The 15,292-nt window shown below is 45.6% G+C and overlaps 1 protein-coding gene across 2 annotated transcripts in view; it reads right to left on the minus strand.

Annotated features, from left to right (window-relative positions):
* Window positions 1–5,197: 5,197 nt before the first annotated feature.
* Window positions 5,198–15,292, minus strand: part of DSCAM (DS cell adhesion molecule) — an 825,379-nt gene continuing 815,284 nt past the window's right edge. The window contains exon 33 of one of the 2 annotated variants that reach the window (XM_017956431.3): window positions 5,198–7,578. In XM_017956431.3, coding sequence (XP_017811920.1) covers window positions 7,226–7,578 — 353 coding nt within the window. In that variant the 3' untranslated portion in view covers window positions 5,198–7,225. The remainder of the gene's footprint in view (window positions 7,579–15,292) is intronic. The other variant, XM_031664941.1, reaches the window with a different exon arrangement.

Genomic DNA, 15,292 nt, shown 5'->3' on the forward strand with positions numbered 1-15,292 from the left:
AAGACCGAAGGGGAGACATAGGACAGTATCTCCAGTGAGTGCAGGGAAAGTGGGGGGCTTTTGTACTGATGGGGGAGACTTGAATGTCTTCACACATGGGTATGAGATGAGATCCAGGTATAGAAAGGAGGGTGAGAGTTTTGTAAAGTTGGGAGCAGCTGTGATCCAGAGTATGGATGGAGGGAGGGGTTATGGATGGAAGGAGGAGTTATGGATGAGAAGAGGCAGGGTCAGGAAGGAGGTGGCTGTGAGGAGTTTGGTGGTGGGGGCAGAACAGGGAAGATACACTATGGCCTTTGATGTCGGGGTGTCTGTCTGCTGAGAGTGAGGGAAGGAGATGGGCTGGGCACTTGGAAAGGTTCCTAAGGGTTTGCCTGGGTTGGCATCCGATGTGCTGGCTCCCCAGAAGACTCACCTGGCTCAGCAATGGTCACTTGGTTCACCTTTCCAAGGATGAGAAATGTGAGCAGCTACTGCCGGTGTACTATGGCAGGAGCAGGGTCTCGGAAGAGGGAGGGACTGGGGACATGCTCCCTACGGAGAGACCGTCAGACTTTTTACCAACGACGGCAACAACAGAAAACAGTTTTCTGCTGACTCTCATGCAGGGGCCACCAGCACAAATTTAGAAATCTACTCAAGAGGATGTTCAGGTAGAGCTTTGTCTAAAGAGAAGTTTTTATTTAGAAGGACCTGAGGGAAGGTCTATCTTTTCAACAGCAGCACGTGAGATTTTGTGCAACACACATGAAGCCTCCAGCATCTGAAACCTACACATGATCAGGTTGGTCTTTTAAACTTCCTTTTCCCTCTAGGATAAAATGCAAATACAAAAATAATTAGGTTAGTTTAGGAGTTTATTAAAAGCATAAAAGTCTGCCTTATACACTGAGCTCATAGACATGGAGAATATCCCTTTCTACATTCCACAACACATCTCTCCACACTGACTTTCATGTCACATTCTTCGTAAACATTCACCTTTTCACCAGTTTGGGCTGATACCTGTGCAGGGTGCTAGGAGTACAAAAAATAAATGAAAGGCAGGCTCAACTTACCCCCCACCACACACTTTTAAGGAGCTCAAATATTTGCCCAGTGATGTTGGTACTGAGAAAGGTCATCTCCTTGTTGGGCAAACAGGGCCTTAGAGGCCTCCCGGTCCACTCAGGTCTGGTTACTGATGCCCAACCAGATGGCCTTTTGTGAGACCTCCTGACTTGTTACTGAGAAGCTGGTGCTTAGAATAAGCCTCTCAGTGCAGTGTTCTTCCTATTAGGCTATGTTCTTTGCTCATCCCAAATTTTCCTGTGATCCTAGGTCATTGAATAAGCCAATTTCACATGCTGCAGAATGGACATGTGAGGCAGGTAACCAAACACAGCTGAGAATGGACCTTGACCAAGATGGACACTAGAAGCTTTTCCAGTTACTTCCATAACAACAAGAGTGTCCCCTTGCCAGGTGCTCTGTAACTCCATTTGGAAGCATCTTCATTATTCTTGGTTCCATGCAAAGAACTCCCAGTCCTCTTCCTAGAAATGTCAGCACCTTGGTGTTGAGGGTTAACTTTTGCTACAGAAGTGGACAGAATGCCATCTGCTAACTCGAAGATGATGAGAGGCCTTTCAAAGAGAATCAACTGGAGAAGAGAAGTAGAAGTTTCAATGAGACAGGAATGTTCTCTCATCACATGACTTAACAGAGGAGTAGACACAGGATTCGGCTGATACTAGATTGAGGTAAAATCAGTTCTAGTGGCTGTATCTTTCTCTGGCTGTTGCTTCACTTGGCATGTGCAGAGCGTATCTCTTAGAACTGTCATTAGTCACCTTCCTGGGCTTTGACAGAACCACCTCTCACCCTGGATAGGGAAGCAGATGTTGAGGGGTTGTTGACGTGCTGCAAGAGTATAGTGGATTTGTGTTTTACCAAGTGTTAGCAGTAGTTGCAGGGACGACTGTGCTTCCACTCAGGGTGAGAGGCCTGGTTTTCCGTACCTGGGGGTTGGACCACGATACCACACCATCAGTTTGCCATCTAGGAAGCTGCACCTTTATAAGACACTTACACTTTCAGCTCTAGAAACAGGAAGCGTCTTTTTAATAGACTGCTAAAACATTGCTTCACAGAGTAGCAAGGGGACAGTCCCCTCTATTTAGTGAGGTGGTCACCCTTAGGAGAACCTCAGAGAATGAAAGATTGAGGCAAACATTGAATTAATTGCTTGAGAATAAAACCCTTGCAGGCACACACAGCATGACTGGGAATGCCACCTCTGCTTTGGCTGTGACGCCCTCTGATGTCCAGTGGACATGGTGACCCACCTAGGTTGCAGTCTGGTCCAGCACTGCTGTCCTCAAGGACGCTTGGAGCACCCCTTGCCCCTGGTGCCACCACACATATGAATGTACGTGGCAGGTATTTTCTTCTCCATGGAAAGATGATCTCCTAGAGGCAGAGTCCAGCACTCTGGGAGATCCAGTGCTGAAGATGATAAACATTATCTTTTCTTCTTAGAGGGGGGTTGAAGTTTCTGGGACACAAAAGGCATTCTGGCTTTGTCAAGCTGGTCTTGAGAGATGAAACAGGCGCCCCCTGCCATGTGCTGAAAGTCACTTTTACCAAGTTTTCCATTTTTCTTTCTTTTTGATGGTGAGAGATTGAGAAGAGAGAGAAAGAAAAAAAAAATACCACTCCCACCAAATCGCAAAAAGTTTGTGAGTCTAAGCTGTGACTTATCCCTCTGGGGAGTGGGGGAGGGAGCTGGTGCTGCCCACGTCTGGTTTGTGCTTGTTGAGGATGGTAGAAAGCCTGGGACTTTTACCTTTCTTGTGAGTTACCAAGTTGGCTTGTCTCGGTTTCATAGATGCTGGCAGAAGGCACGAGACTCCTGGGTCAGAGATTGAGGATATCATTACTCAAAGTATAGCAATAAGTGTGAGAGCCATATTCTCACCAGCTCCCCATCCCTGCAGGGCCCATGGGGTGATTCAGAGATGTTCAGGTGGACGCTGTGCACGCAGTGGGTTTGTGTCATAGCTGAGGAGCTCTAAGCTTAGAGCTCAAACTTTTTTTTTTTCCCCAGACAACAAATACTTGTAAGATGCCTATTGTGTGCCAGGGACGTTTCTAGGAACTGTGGAGACAGTAAACAAAACAAAGAATTCTATTCTTGTGAAGCTGACATTCTTGAGAGTAAAGACAGATAACAAAGAATAACCATTATGAATAAATAAATTTCAGAGCAAGTTAGATGATAAGGGTATGGACAAGAGCTAAAGCAGATATGGGGGCAGGAATCCTGGGGGAACTGTGGCATTGAATAGGGTGCTCACGGAGGCCCTCGTTGAAAAGATGAACTTAGACCAAAGATGAAGGAACTGAGGGAGGCTACCCCAGACCTGTCTAGAATCTCTAGACAGGGACCAGTGAGGCTGTGGCTCCTGATTGGCTGTGTCTAATGCCTAAAAAACTCTGGAAGGGGGCTGCTGATACACCTGCCCAAATTTTGCCTCAGAAGGAGACATTGTTTTTATTATCTAGGTCAGCCAACAAATCTGCCTTCTGTCTAGCAAGGACACACTATCTCTATCTTCCAAGGCTATCTGCTACGCAAGCATCCTTGCAAAAACAGTAGAGAACAGAAGCCATCAAAGCCTCTGCTCAAGAGACATGCACAAATGCAATGACCCATGGGGGATGGTCTCACAACAGGTACACCCACTCCTATGCTTGATGGCACTCAGGTGACCCAAGTTATCATCAGGCCCATCCAGTCTTCAGTCCCTGCTTGCCAAGGGGTGAGGAGTTCAGCAAGGATCCTGTCCACAGCTCCATCTGACCCTGCTGTAGCTCTGGCTCGTCAGTGCCACATATTCTTCAGGCTACTCAGTGACTCTGCCATCACAAGTCTCCTCCTCAAGCTAACAAACATCCCACAGCAAACAGACACGGGTTTTATGCAGGTCTGAAGATTCCTTCCTGGCTTAAACTTCTGTTAGGGATTACAACAGCTTGGTTTCCAAGATCTGCAGAAAATCTTTCCTTCCCTGCAGCCACACTCTACTGCCTCTCATGGACCATTTCGGAATAATGGGTGGAGAAGCAACATGGGCCTTGGGTGCCCTGGATATTAAACTGAGGATATTTAGTCTTTCCAGGTGCTCTTCAGAGAGCTGAGATACTCTCTACCACGTTCCTTAGAAATTTAAAAGAGGACTTTTATGGACAAACTGTTAGGTTCCCTTGAACCTTTGGTGAGTAGGTGGCCTCTAACACACTAGTCCTTTGGTCCCCAGTCTTATTCCAGTTCTAGAAGCCTGTGCGTCATTGCTGGAAATTGATTCATATAGTTCCAGAGCTTCTCTAGAAGGCCTCAGCCATGTCCTTAAAAGTTGCATAAAACTTTTGGCATATGAGTGATTCAGGGATCATGACACCAGACCAGAGGGACTGTACTGAGTGGTGATCTCCTGCTTAAATAAAGAGCAATGTAAGCAACAGTGTGTTTTCTGTGTCTTAAGGTAGTATCAAGGGTCTCTGCAGCAAGGGCCCAAAGACGATGGGTGGAATAAAAGCTTATCCAGTGTAGCTGGTGACCAGCTTCATGTCATGGCACTGTTCCATCTTTTGCCATCTCAACTGTTCCACCTTCTTCTCTTCACGGGTAGACACGGTGGACGTGGATGCAAGACAGCAGTCATCAGGCAGATGTGAATATGTAGCCAGTGGCTTCCTGGCTACATATTAAGAGAAGGCCTTGCTTAGTCCAGGAGAGTGGGGGTTTTTCAGGCTGTCAGCCAGATGGATGCTGAGGAGGAAACCCAGTCCACTGACCTAATAGCTATTGCCCATGTACCCTATAGATATTGACCAGAGGATACAGAATTTATTTGAGTTTCACCATTCCAACACAGAATAATCTGTGTGCAGACTTGGGCTAATAGGATGACTTCCACAAAACAAATCAGACAAGTAGAGGTCCAGAGGAAAATCTATTATTATTACTGTCAATAACAGTCATCTTAGTATACACTACCCTTTAATCTGCAGTCCCTGGAAGACAGTAATCATAGACCCCTATCTGAACTGGAAGGAGGTGATCTTTTGATATAATTGTTTGTGTGTTGAACTGATTTTAATGAGTACTTCTTAAGGCAGGAGTCTTGAAAGCAATCCATTCTAGAGGCAAACATAATGTAGAATTTTTTTATTTTTGTACAGGTTGAGAGAAAAATGTTAAAAAGGTAAACTTCTATGTTTGGGGGATATAGAAGTTTTAGGTTGATGAAAGATAGACTTTTATTTTTTTTTGCCCAGAAAGTAGCATTTCATTTCTTTTGCATAAAAAAAAACAGTCTGAGAATATGCAAACAGTACATGTCAACACGGATTAAATTCTGAAACCATGGATGCACACCTCACATTCATGGAGTCATCTAACACTAGCACCAGTAGGTGGTCTTGAGATGGTCCTGGACACATTCTGTGTCACTGAATCTAAGCAGGCAGATGGGCCTGCCTGGAAAATAAATAGAAGGAAGAAAGGATGGGAAAGGAGGGAGGGAGGGAAGGGAAGTCATTTCTGAATGCGTTCCCAAGATGGTAATAACTGGCACCAGTCTATGTTGGTGGCCTTAATGGAAGCCTGTAGAGAATCTTCGGCCTGGGAGACTGAGCAGCCACGGACGTTTGATCATGTTTTCTGGTTAATGCTAAATCTCTGACATGAAGACCTGGTTTTCTTTCACTTCTATGGAAGTGAGCCTGGAATGGAGTGTTGCAGCCAGGGGAGGATTACATCCTCTTTCAAAAGCAAACCGTGTGAGGGATGCGGGATAGAGAATGCAGTTCCAACTATTTATGAGTAAATTCTCTCTTAGGATGAGCCACATGGGAGATAAACTGGGGGAAGGGAAACTAAAAACTTAGATTTTAGAGGAACATCACTTTCCTCTGGTTACAGAGGATTGAGACAATGTTTATTAAGATGGTCTATCACAAATTTGGATACCAGGCATAGTGGAGACAGGAAAAGTCATGCAGGGTAGGACACATGATCGTGCCCAGGCTGGGGCTACATTTCAGACTCCAGAGCAAGGGGTTGGCAAATGTTTCCTGTAATGGGCCAGGTAATAAATATTTTAGGTTTCATAGGCTATACCATCTCTCTTACAACTATTCAGCTCTACCATTGTGCCATGAAAGCAGCCATAGACAGTAGCAAATAGTGTATGTGGTCTTGTTTCAATAAAACTTTATTTAAAAAAACAGCAGGAGGCTGGATTTGGCCCATAGGTCACAGTCAGTTGAACCCTGGCCATGGGCAGGCAAGGGACAGAGCCTTGCGAGGGGCTTTGAATACTTGGGCTGGGCTCTGGTTTCGGTGGAGACCAGCCTGCATTTTGTCCTCTCCAGCTTGAGAGCAGGAGCTGCACCTTCTTTGTGCTTCCTGGAGATTCCTGAGGAGTTCAGGGTGTTACTATGGACTCTGGTTTATTGAATTGAGCTCTGGGTTCAGGCCTGGTGTTTCCAAACAGAAGTACCAATGGGAAGGAGGACCAGGCCCTTGGTAGAAGACGAGAGAAGCAGACATGGAAATAAAGGCAGACAACCTTTTCTTTTTTATTTCGCTTAGACAAAATGCAAAGAGTGTCTCATTAAATTAAAAAAGAAACAAAAAAGAAAATCAAATTGATTCCCCCCCACCCCTTCACTGACGGCACTCATCCTAATTAACAAAAGAAGACCAAATTGAGAACCCGGTTTCTAATGGGAAAGAAAGGTGTGCAAACGTGACTGAAGTTTTCCCCTGCCCGCAAATCGGTGTTCCTTTTAAAATCACAAATAGGCTAATTTCCCCCCCACCCTGTTTTCTTTCTTGCCTCTTGTGTGATAGAACTTCCAGTCAGAAGGTTTAATTAATCCCCCCATGCACTTTTGTAGAAAATCAGTAAAAATGCAATAGCCTGTGAAGATCATAAAACTGGACTTCTTTCCCAAAAAATCAGATGCCCAGGCGGATGGAGCTCACACTCAGACAGAAGAAAAGCAGGAGCGTCTTTGCACTGTCTGTGGTTTCAGTATTTTCTCTCTCTTTTTTTTTTTTAATATATTTTGGCAATTTTCTTTAATTATAAATATTGGAATTCCGTAAAAAAAAGGTAGCTTTGATTGAATTGTTTGAATTGTATTTACAACCGCTGTCCAGTCATGCTGTCTGTTATACCAGGGTGTAAGATTTTGCGTAGGGATTGTTGCCTTTCAAATGGCCCCGGGAGTCGAGCAGTGATTCTTGGGAGCTGCTCATTTTAGCTGCCTGTCCCAGCTCTGCTCCCTCCCGCTGAGGTAATGTGGCCACGGCCCCCGGCTGCCACGACTGTCCTTCTCTTGTGGAGGAGGCGGAGGAGGCGGCTTCCATCGGGATGGGCTCCAGGACCGTGGGGCGCTTCAGGGTCCGGCTTTTCTGAGGTTCCAAGCATGCTTGTCCTAAGCTCAGGTCCCTGCTGGTGCCTGGACCACCTCGGTTTAACAAAAAGTCCATTCTAAGGTATGGAGGCAAATGTATGAGGTCACCTAGAAGGAAAGACAGGGTAGTTAGTTGGTGTCTTCATTTGGTAAACACCGGCAGAATACCCCGTGTGCATGTGGGTGGCCATGCGGGTTTTAGAGACGAGAATGTCGCTGCACACAGGTGCTTTTCTCAAGATCCTCCATCAGCGCTCACCACAAAGACAGGTGGAATCGTCCTCCTACCTCTTCGCTGGGCACGGGAGGAGCTCATTTTCCGACAGTACTTACTTGTATTAACTTACTTGTACAGAAATGGAGGAATGGAGGTAACAGAATCCTTCAAAACACCATCGTTGAAAGAAAAACATACATCAAAGGCAACAGCGTCCACTGGTTACCAACGGTGATAGACCAAATCCCGCGTGTGATTGGAAGTGCGGGGAGAGCACAGGGTTGGAGGAGAGACCAGGGATGTGAAGGGAAGAATGATGGACAGCTGGCTCTCGTCTTGGCAATTCTATGAAACCTTGTGACCTTGGCCAGCCACTTAGTTATGGGTCTTTATGATGGCTTTGGGTGAAAGTGCCACAGCTTATGGCCTCCTTACCAGGCCCTGCCTACCTGCTAACCTCTGTGTGGCTCTTCTGTTTCAGCCATGCTGTGTATAGAGATGACAGCAGCTTAGACCAGAGTTCTAGCATTTCTATTTCCTGCTCAAGGTCACTCTGGCTTCTGTGGTGCCATGTAAACATAACCTCAGGTCTCCTTCAAGAGCATCTGCTGGCTGGGCATGGTGGCTCATGCCTGTAATCCCAGAACTTTGGGAGGCTGTGGTGGGAGGATGACCTGAGGTCAGGAGTTCAAGACCAGCCAGGCCAATGCGGCGAAACCCCGTCTCTACTAAAAAACACAAAAACTAGCCAGGCATGGTGGTGGGAGCCTGTAGTTCCAGCTACCGGGGAGGCTGAGGCAGGAGAATTGCTTGAACCCAGAATGAGGAGGTTGCAGTGAGCCAAGAGTATGCCACTGCACTCCAGCCTGGGTGACAGAGCAAGACTCAAAAACAAAACAAAACAAAAACAAACCAAACAAAAAAACCCCAAACCAAAACAAAAAAACCAAGAGCATCTGCTGCAGGCAGGGAGGTACCAGTTCTCTGGGATGCTGCAAGCCAATGACAAGCATGACAGGGCTTTCCTCATGGCCGTCCCCGCCCAGTGCGGGATCTCCCTAACAGGCATCCTTTGCTCAGGGATGCCCCATCAGCCTCACTGCAGCCTTCTCAGAGGTGCACTGCAGCCTGAGGTGCCTCCAACCAATCCCTCCTTCCCTTTCTCCTCTCACAGGTGTCAGACCTCTGTTATGGTCCCTGGACTCTCCTTGCCACCTCCTGCTTCCTCTTGCTTCGTTCTTCACAAGAATTTCCCCAATAAATTCCTTGCCTGTCTAATCTGTCTTCATAGGTGCTTCTCAGAAAACCTGAACTGCCACAGCTTCTTTCACCATCAACTACTGAAAGGCCAACTCTGACCTCTCATTGCCAAATTCTCTGGTTTCCTCTTGGTCCTCTTCCTACCTGCATTACTATAGCATTTGATGCTGTTGATATTTTTATTGCTGGCCTTCTCAGCTGCCAGGGCACTGTGGTCTTTCAGATCTCTGCCTACATCTCTGGCCATCCCTTCTCACTTTCCTTGACTGGATCCTTTTCTCTGTCTTTCCTCTAAATGTTACAGAGTATTCCCAGTGGCCTGCTCTCAGCCCTCTCTTGAAAGGCTTGGCTGCTTTCCTCATCTCTTTATAAATAGCTTTCCCATCTATCTTTTCCATTTTGCTCTTTCTCCTGAGCCCTAAATGTGACTTTCAGGTGCTTTGCTAGGCATTTCCACACGAGTGTCCGTCTGGAATTCTGAATAACACAGTCTACCAATTCAGTTAATGAAGGCCAACTCCATCCCCTCCCAATCCCAAATGCTGCTCTTCTCCCGTGTGCTCTATCTTGTGTAACATTATCACCATCCTTCCATCCTTGAAACCTCAGAGGCGACACTGACACCTTTCTCTCCAGGTTAATTCTACTGGCAAAATCTCTCTTGACTCCTTATTTTTTTTTATTTAAAAAAAACAAGAGATAAAGTCTTGCTCTGTTGCCCAGACTGGAGTGCAGTGGTGCATTCATGGCTCACTGCAGCCTCAAACTGCTGGGCTCAAGCAACACTTCCACCTCAGCCTCCAGAATAGCTAGGGCTACAGGTACACATCGCCATGCCTGGATAATTATTATTATTTTTAAAATATTTTGGAGACACAAGGTCTTTCTTAGTTGCCTAGGCTGGTCTCAAACTCTTGGCCTCAAGCAATGCTCCTGCCTCAACTTCTCAAAGCACTGGGATTATAGGCATGAGCCACCTGGCCTTGACTCCTTCTCATTCCCATCTTCAGGGCCCTGTTTCAAGGCTTTAAAACATCCCATCACCCCCTTGCAATGCATGAGCACAATTAGGGCCCAGCCACCAAGTCCACTTTGCCACCAACACTGCCTGGCTTGAGCTGGACTGACGCTGCGTCTGAGTTTCTGCTGTTTTGGTATAGGCAGTGTGTATTCTCCAGCCCAGTGCTTTCCACTTTTATCTTTTTGAGGTATAGGCAGACAAGGGGTATTTGTGCAGCAACACTGGGATGAGCCCAAGGAGTTGCTTCTGGCCACCTTGAGGTCTGAAGGACTCACCGTCTTGGCACACCTGTAACTCATGTCATACCAGGTGCAAAACTCTGGCTAGAGAATGGGCTGGTGGTGTGTGGTCCTGGAGCGAGGGCCCAGGGAAAAGGATGTGTAGGGAGAGAGAGATGATAATGGTCTGAGCTCAGGAGAAGCTGTGGGATGTGAGAGAGGGAATTAAATTGTGATACAAAGGGGGCCCAAGGAAGGCGGCTTCAGAGTCAATGACAAGTGGGAGTGGTGAGAGAGGGGAAGGGGTTAGGGGCGACTCCTTCCCAGGCTCTAAGCTCAGGAAACTCTGTGGACAGTGAAACCACTAACTGTGAAAGGGTGTATAGGGGAAAGATTGTACTTTGATGACAAAAGATGAAAGGTTTAGTTTCAGACCTGCTGAGTTTGATGCAGCTGGGGACATTCAAGACAAGATATCTAGTAGGTATTTTTATCGTAGAAACGTAGCACTAGAATGACTCATTGCTCATTTTCTGAATCTAAAGTAACTGAATATTCTCGTTTCTTTTGCTTCAAAATATTCCCTGCTTTCCTTAGGTTACTGTATGCTAACAATAGTTAATTGAGCCTTCCTCATCCAGCCCCTTTGGGCCTGTAGGCCCTGTAGGTGCAGGCTGAGGGGATCTGAGACCACCTGAGCCAAGCGAGGGCTGTCATTAGCCAGCCGCCCTGCTAGCGGGGCAACGGAAGTGATGTGTGTTTAGATAGTGCTTAAAGCCTGAACCTTAGGAAACACTTCAAGTTTACCCACAGAAAAAGAATAACCAGCATAACAGAAGGAAAGGACTATTCAAGAGTATAAGGGAACTGGCCTGTAATGTCAGCACTTTGGGAGGCCGAGGCAATGGATCACCTGAGGTCAGGTGTTCGAGACCAGCCAGGCCAACATGGTGAAACCCTGTCTCTACTAAAAATAGACAAATCAGCTGGACGTGGTGGTACACGCATGTAATCCCAGCTACTCAGAAGGCTGAGGCAGGAGAATCGTTTGAACCCGGGCATCAGAGGTTGCTGCACCACTGCACTCTAGCCTGGGCAACAGGGATAAAACTCCATTTCAAAAAAAAAAAAAAAAAAGAGTATAAGAGAACTAAAAATAAATATGGCCAAGTCAAGCCGTAAAAATGCATTTTATACAATGTAAATGAGCATACAAATTTTCAAAATGTTATTACCCTTCCTGAAAACCTTTTTCCCCCAACAACAGGAGTAATGACCTTATTTTTGGGAAATCCACCAAATGATTTCTTTGTCCTTGTATTATTACATTGTTGCACCCCTTGGTATGTATGATTCAAAATTCCATTTAGCTTTTTCAGGATGTCTTTATTCTATTAGGTGATGATGAGTAATTATATGATTTCATTGGGAATGGCAGCATGTAATTCACTAAATGACCCGGCGACACTGGATTGGGCTCGCTGAAATTAAAGGCAATTCTAATTCAACGTTGGCTTCCTACTATCAACTGGATCCAAGGGAAGCTCAGTAATAAATACCTAGACAATAAATGGGCCATAACATTCTTTTTTTTTTTTAGATGGAGTTTTGCTCTTGTTGCCCAGGCTGGGGTGCAATGGCGCGATCTTGGTTCACTGCAACCTCCACCTCCCACCTCCCGGTTCAAGCGATTCGTCCCCCTCAGCCTCCCAAGTAGCTGGGATTACAGGCATGCACCACCACACCTGGCTAATTTTGCTATTTTTAGTAGAGATGGGGTTTCTCCATGTTGGTCAGGCTGGTCTCATATTCCTGACCTCTGGTGATCTGCCCGCCTCAGCCTCCTAAAGTGCTGGGATTACAGGTGCGAGCCACCGCACCTGGTCCATAACATTCTTATAGGAAGAAATTACATAATTTGGCATTCTTGTAAAAAGGGTTTTGGTAACTTGATGCATCTGAACTCTGGCTTATAAAAATATAATGGCATGAGGCCTACCCATTATAGACACTAATGTGGAGGGTTCAGGAATATCTTGCCATCTAGAATAGCTTTGTTCCTGAAAGATGAAATAATTTGATTTTTTAAAACTTTATGAAACTTCATGGCATTGAAAATTACTTATGTTCCTTTATGGTAGCTATTCTTCAGTCTTCTCTAACTAGGTGTTAATTATTTGCAAAAAAAAAAAAGTGATGAAAACATTAACAGAGTTGTCATTAAGAAATAAATTGAATAATTCTTTTGAAATGAGAACATCCTTTTGTATGTGAATCAATACATCTTAATTGACCAATCTTGCAATTTGTAGTTTTATATAATCAATCTCCAGAAAGTGATGTCTTTATTCCTAAGAATCTGATAAACAAATTGTTAATTTTCTTATTTATTTTTAATTATTTTTATTAAATATTATTTTTCTCATGTTGTTCGTATATTTGAGGAAATGCAACAGACATTTACCTCCAGGGTTCTTTAAAAATATAGGTCAAGAATGCCTCATGCTGTTTCTGAGACCCGACTCAATCACGAACACTTGACATATTTGTAATGTGTTGCAACAGATTTGGGGATAAATCTCTATTCTAGTGACTCCCCACTGAATGCACAGGGCTTATTAAACCCCTACAAAGTAATAGCATCGTGGTCCCCGCTGGACTGCAGAACATTCGGGTCTTAGATTGGAAGGAAGAAACGTGTTTGAAATCAAAAGATAGGACTCATAATATCTGCATCCTGCCTGCAGGGGCTCCCACTTCAGATGTGGTGATCAAGAGGGCTCCAGTCACTGAAATGGACAGGTGAGAAGTAAAAATCCTTCATAATGGAAACAGCTCAGTGCTTACATGCAATGCCTACATGTGTTTGTTTACTGCAGGTCTGACAAGTATCTCTGAATATCCAATATCTCTGATTGATCCAGTCTTTCAGGTAAAACTCTATGAAGTTGTGCGATTCTCTAATTAGCTCCCTTCAAAAATGTGTGTTTTCTGATTAGCACCCACAGCAGCCCTTTCAACTGTGTGCATGCTGCAAATGAGTTCTCTCAATAATTCATGCACTTACAGAGAAGAGAGCATCAGAGTAGTCAGCGGTAAGCTCTGTTATTATAGGCACTTATGTCCATTAAAACCCCAGCCCATGTGCTCATCAACAAAGCCTCTGAGGATGTGGACTCTCTAATAGTCCTCCCATGTGCTTCAGATGCCTACACATACCAAGACAACTCACACAGTTATTGATCCAGAAAGAGACACGTGATGTGTGAGACTGTGTTGACCATGGGGACATTGGTACAGCATCCCCCACCCCCAGCACCCTGCCATCTGCCTGTGTCACATGGGAGAAAGTAGCCCTTGGCTTTAATTGTGGTGATGAGGAGTAGAGGCCAGGATAACATTCCCTGCATTTATCTGACAGGTCTAGATCTGAGCTCAGTTTCCTCATCCATAAAATGGGAGTAATAGCAGAATCTAGCATAGAAGGCTACGGTGAAGAGTAAATTAGATAACGCATGTGAACACCTTCCATGGATTAAGAAATCTGTTTCCACAGAGAGCAGGGCCTTCATGGGTGTGTTTGGCACTCCCCAGCTCACTTGCCCCATAGCTTATCAGTCAGGACCCTCTCCAGTTCTCCTATGTAGTGAAAAGTAGCAGGGATCCAGGAGAAGTCTGAGGATCTTTTGTGCTTTGAACTCCAAGGTCACCATATTGGGTCACCATGCCATGGGTACTCACCTCCACTGGGTGCAAATGCCCTCGGCGTCTCTGTGTGTAAATCTATCATTGCCATAAACACTGGCAAAGGCAAATGCCTGGTCTTAGTACTTGTTTCAGTAAACCCAGCTATGACAAAATTCACTTATATTCTTGGTAATGATTTCCAAACTCTATGGCGTCACTTCCTCTGCTTTGCTTCCCTCTACCTTTCTCCACATTTCCCCCTTCCCCTTCTCTCTCCTTCTTTCCCTTCCTTTTTCTTTCTCTCTTTCTCTCATTCTCTCCACTCTTTCCTTTATTTTCCTTCTACTATGGTTTGGCCGTGTCTCCACCCAAATCTCTTCTTGAATTGTAGCTCCCATAATTCCCATGTGTTGCAGGAGGGACCCAGTGGGAAGTAATTGAATCACGGCAGTGGTTCCCCCATATTGTTCTCATGGTACTGAATGAGTCTCATAAGGTCTGATGGGTTATAAGGGGGTTTCCCTTTCACTTGGCTCTCATTTCTCTCTTGCTGCCTCTATGTAAGATGTGCCTGTCACCTTCCACCATGATTGTGAGGCTTCCCCAGCCACATGGAACTGTAAGTCCATTAAATCTCTTTTTCTTCATAAATTATCCAGTCTCAGGTAACATGAAAACTAACTTCCTTCCTTCTTTTCCTTTTTTTGTTTCCCTTGTACTAAAACTTCCATCCATGAAATCAAAGGCATAGAAAAGGGGTAAAAGCATGAAGCAGGGGAGGAACAAAGAGATAGCTGAGTGCAAAAAGACAGCAAGCAGGGCATAAACATCAAGAAAAGTGTGGTGCGTGTGTGTGTGTGTGTGTGTGTGTGAGAGAGAGACAGAGAGAGATAGAGAGGAGAGAGATATGGGAGGGAAAATCCAACTGGAAGAGCAGCATACTGAAAGGGGAAGTGGACGCATGGAGAAGGAAAGGACTAGCACTGGCAGGAGGACCCGGCTCATGGTGTGACAGCAGGAGGGACTGAGCTTGAACTCACTTCCATGCCCTCCTTCTCCCCTGCTCACCTCCCTGCCCACACTGCCGGTTCCTTCCCCTTCCCAGTGAGCTAAACCCAGTTAGTGTCTCCTGCCTAACCTCAGCATGAATACAAAGGCTAACAGAGTCCTGCCTGGGCCTTTGGGACAGGGTCCCCCCTGCTGACTTCTTTGGGCTGTCATGGTGGATTTGCACACCACGAACCCACTGTGCTCTGCCTTGAGGCCAATACCCTTCCTGTCAGAGACTCTAACTGAGGGTGAGGGATGAAGCAGGTGGAGATGGCCAAGCACAGAGGAGGGCTCTGGGAAACTGAGGGACTGAGATGCAGGAATGTATCAGGGTCAGGGGAGGCTGAGATGAATGAGGTTGGGTGAGTG

Source organism: Papio anubis, chromosome 4 (genome assembly GCF_008728515.1).
Source record: "Papio anubis isolate 15944 chromosome 4, Panubis1.0, whole genome shotgun sequence".
Lineage (NCBI taxonomy): Eukaryota > Metazoa > Chordata > Mammalia > Primates > Cercopithecidae > Papio > Papio anubis.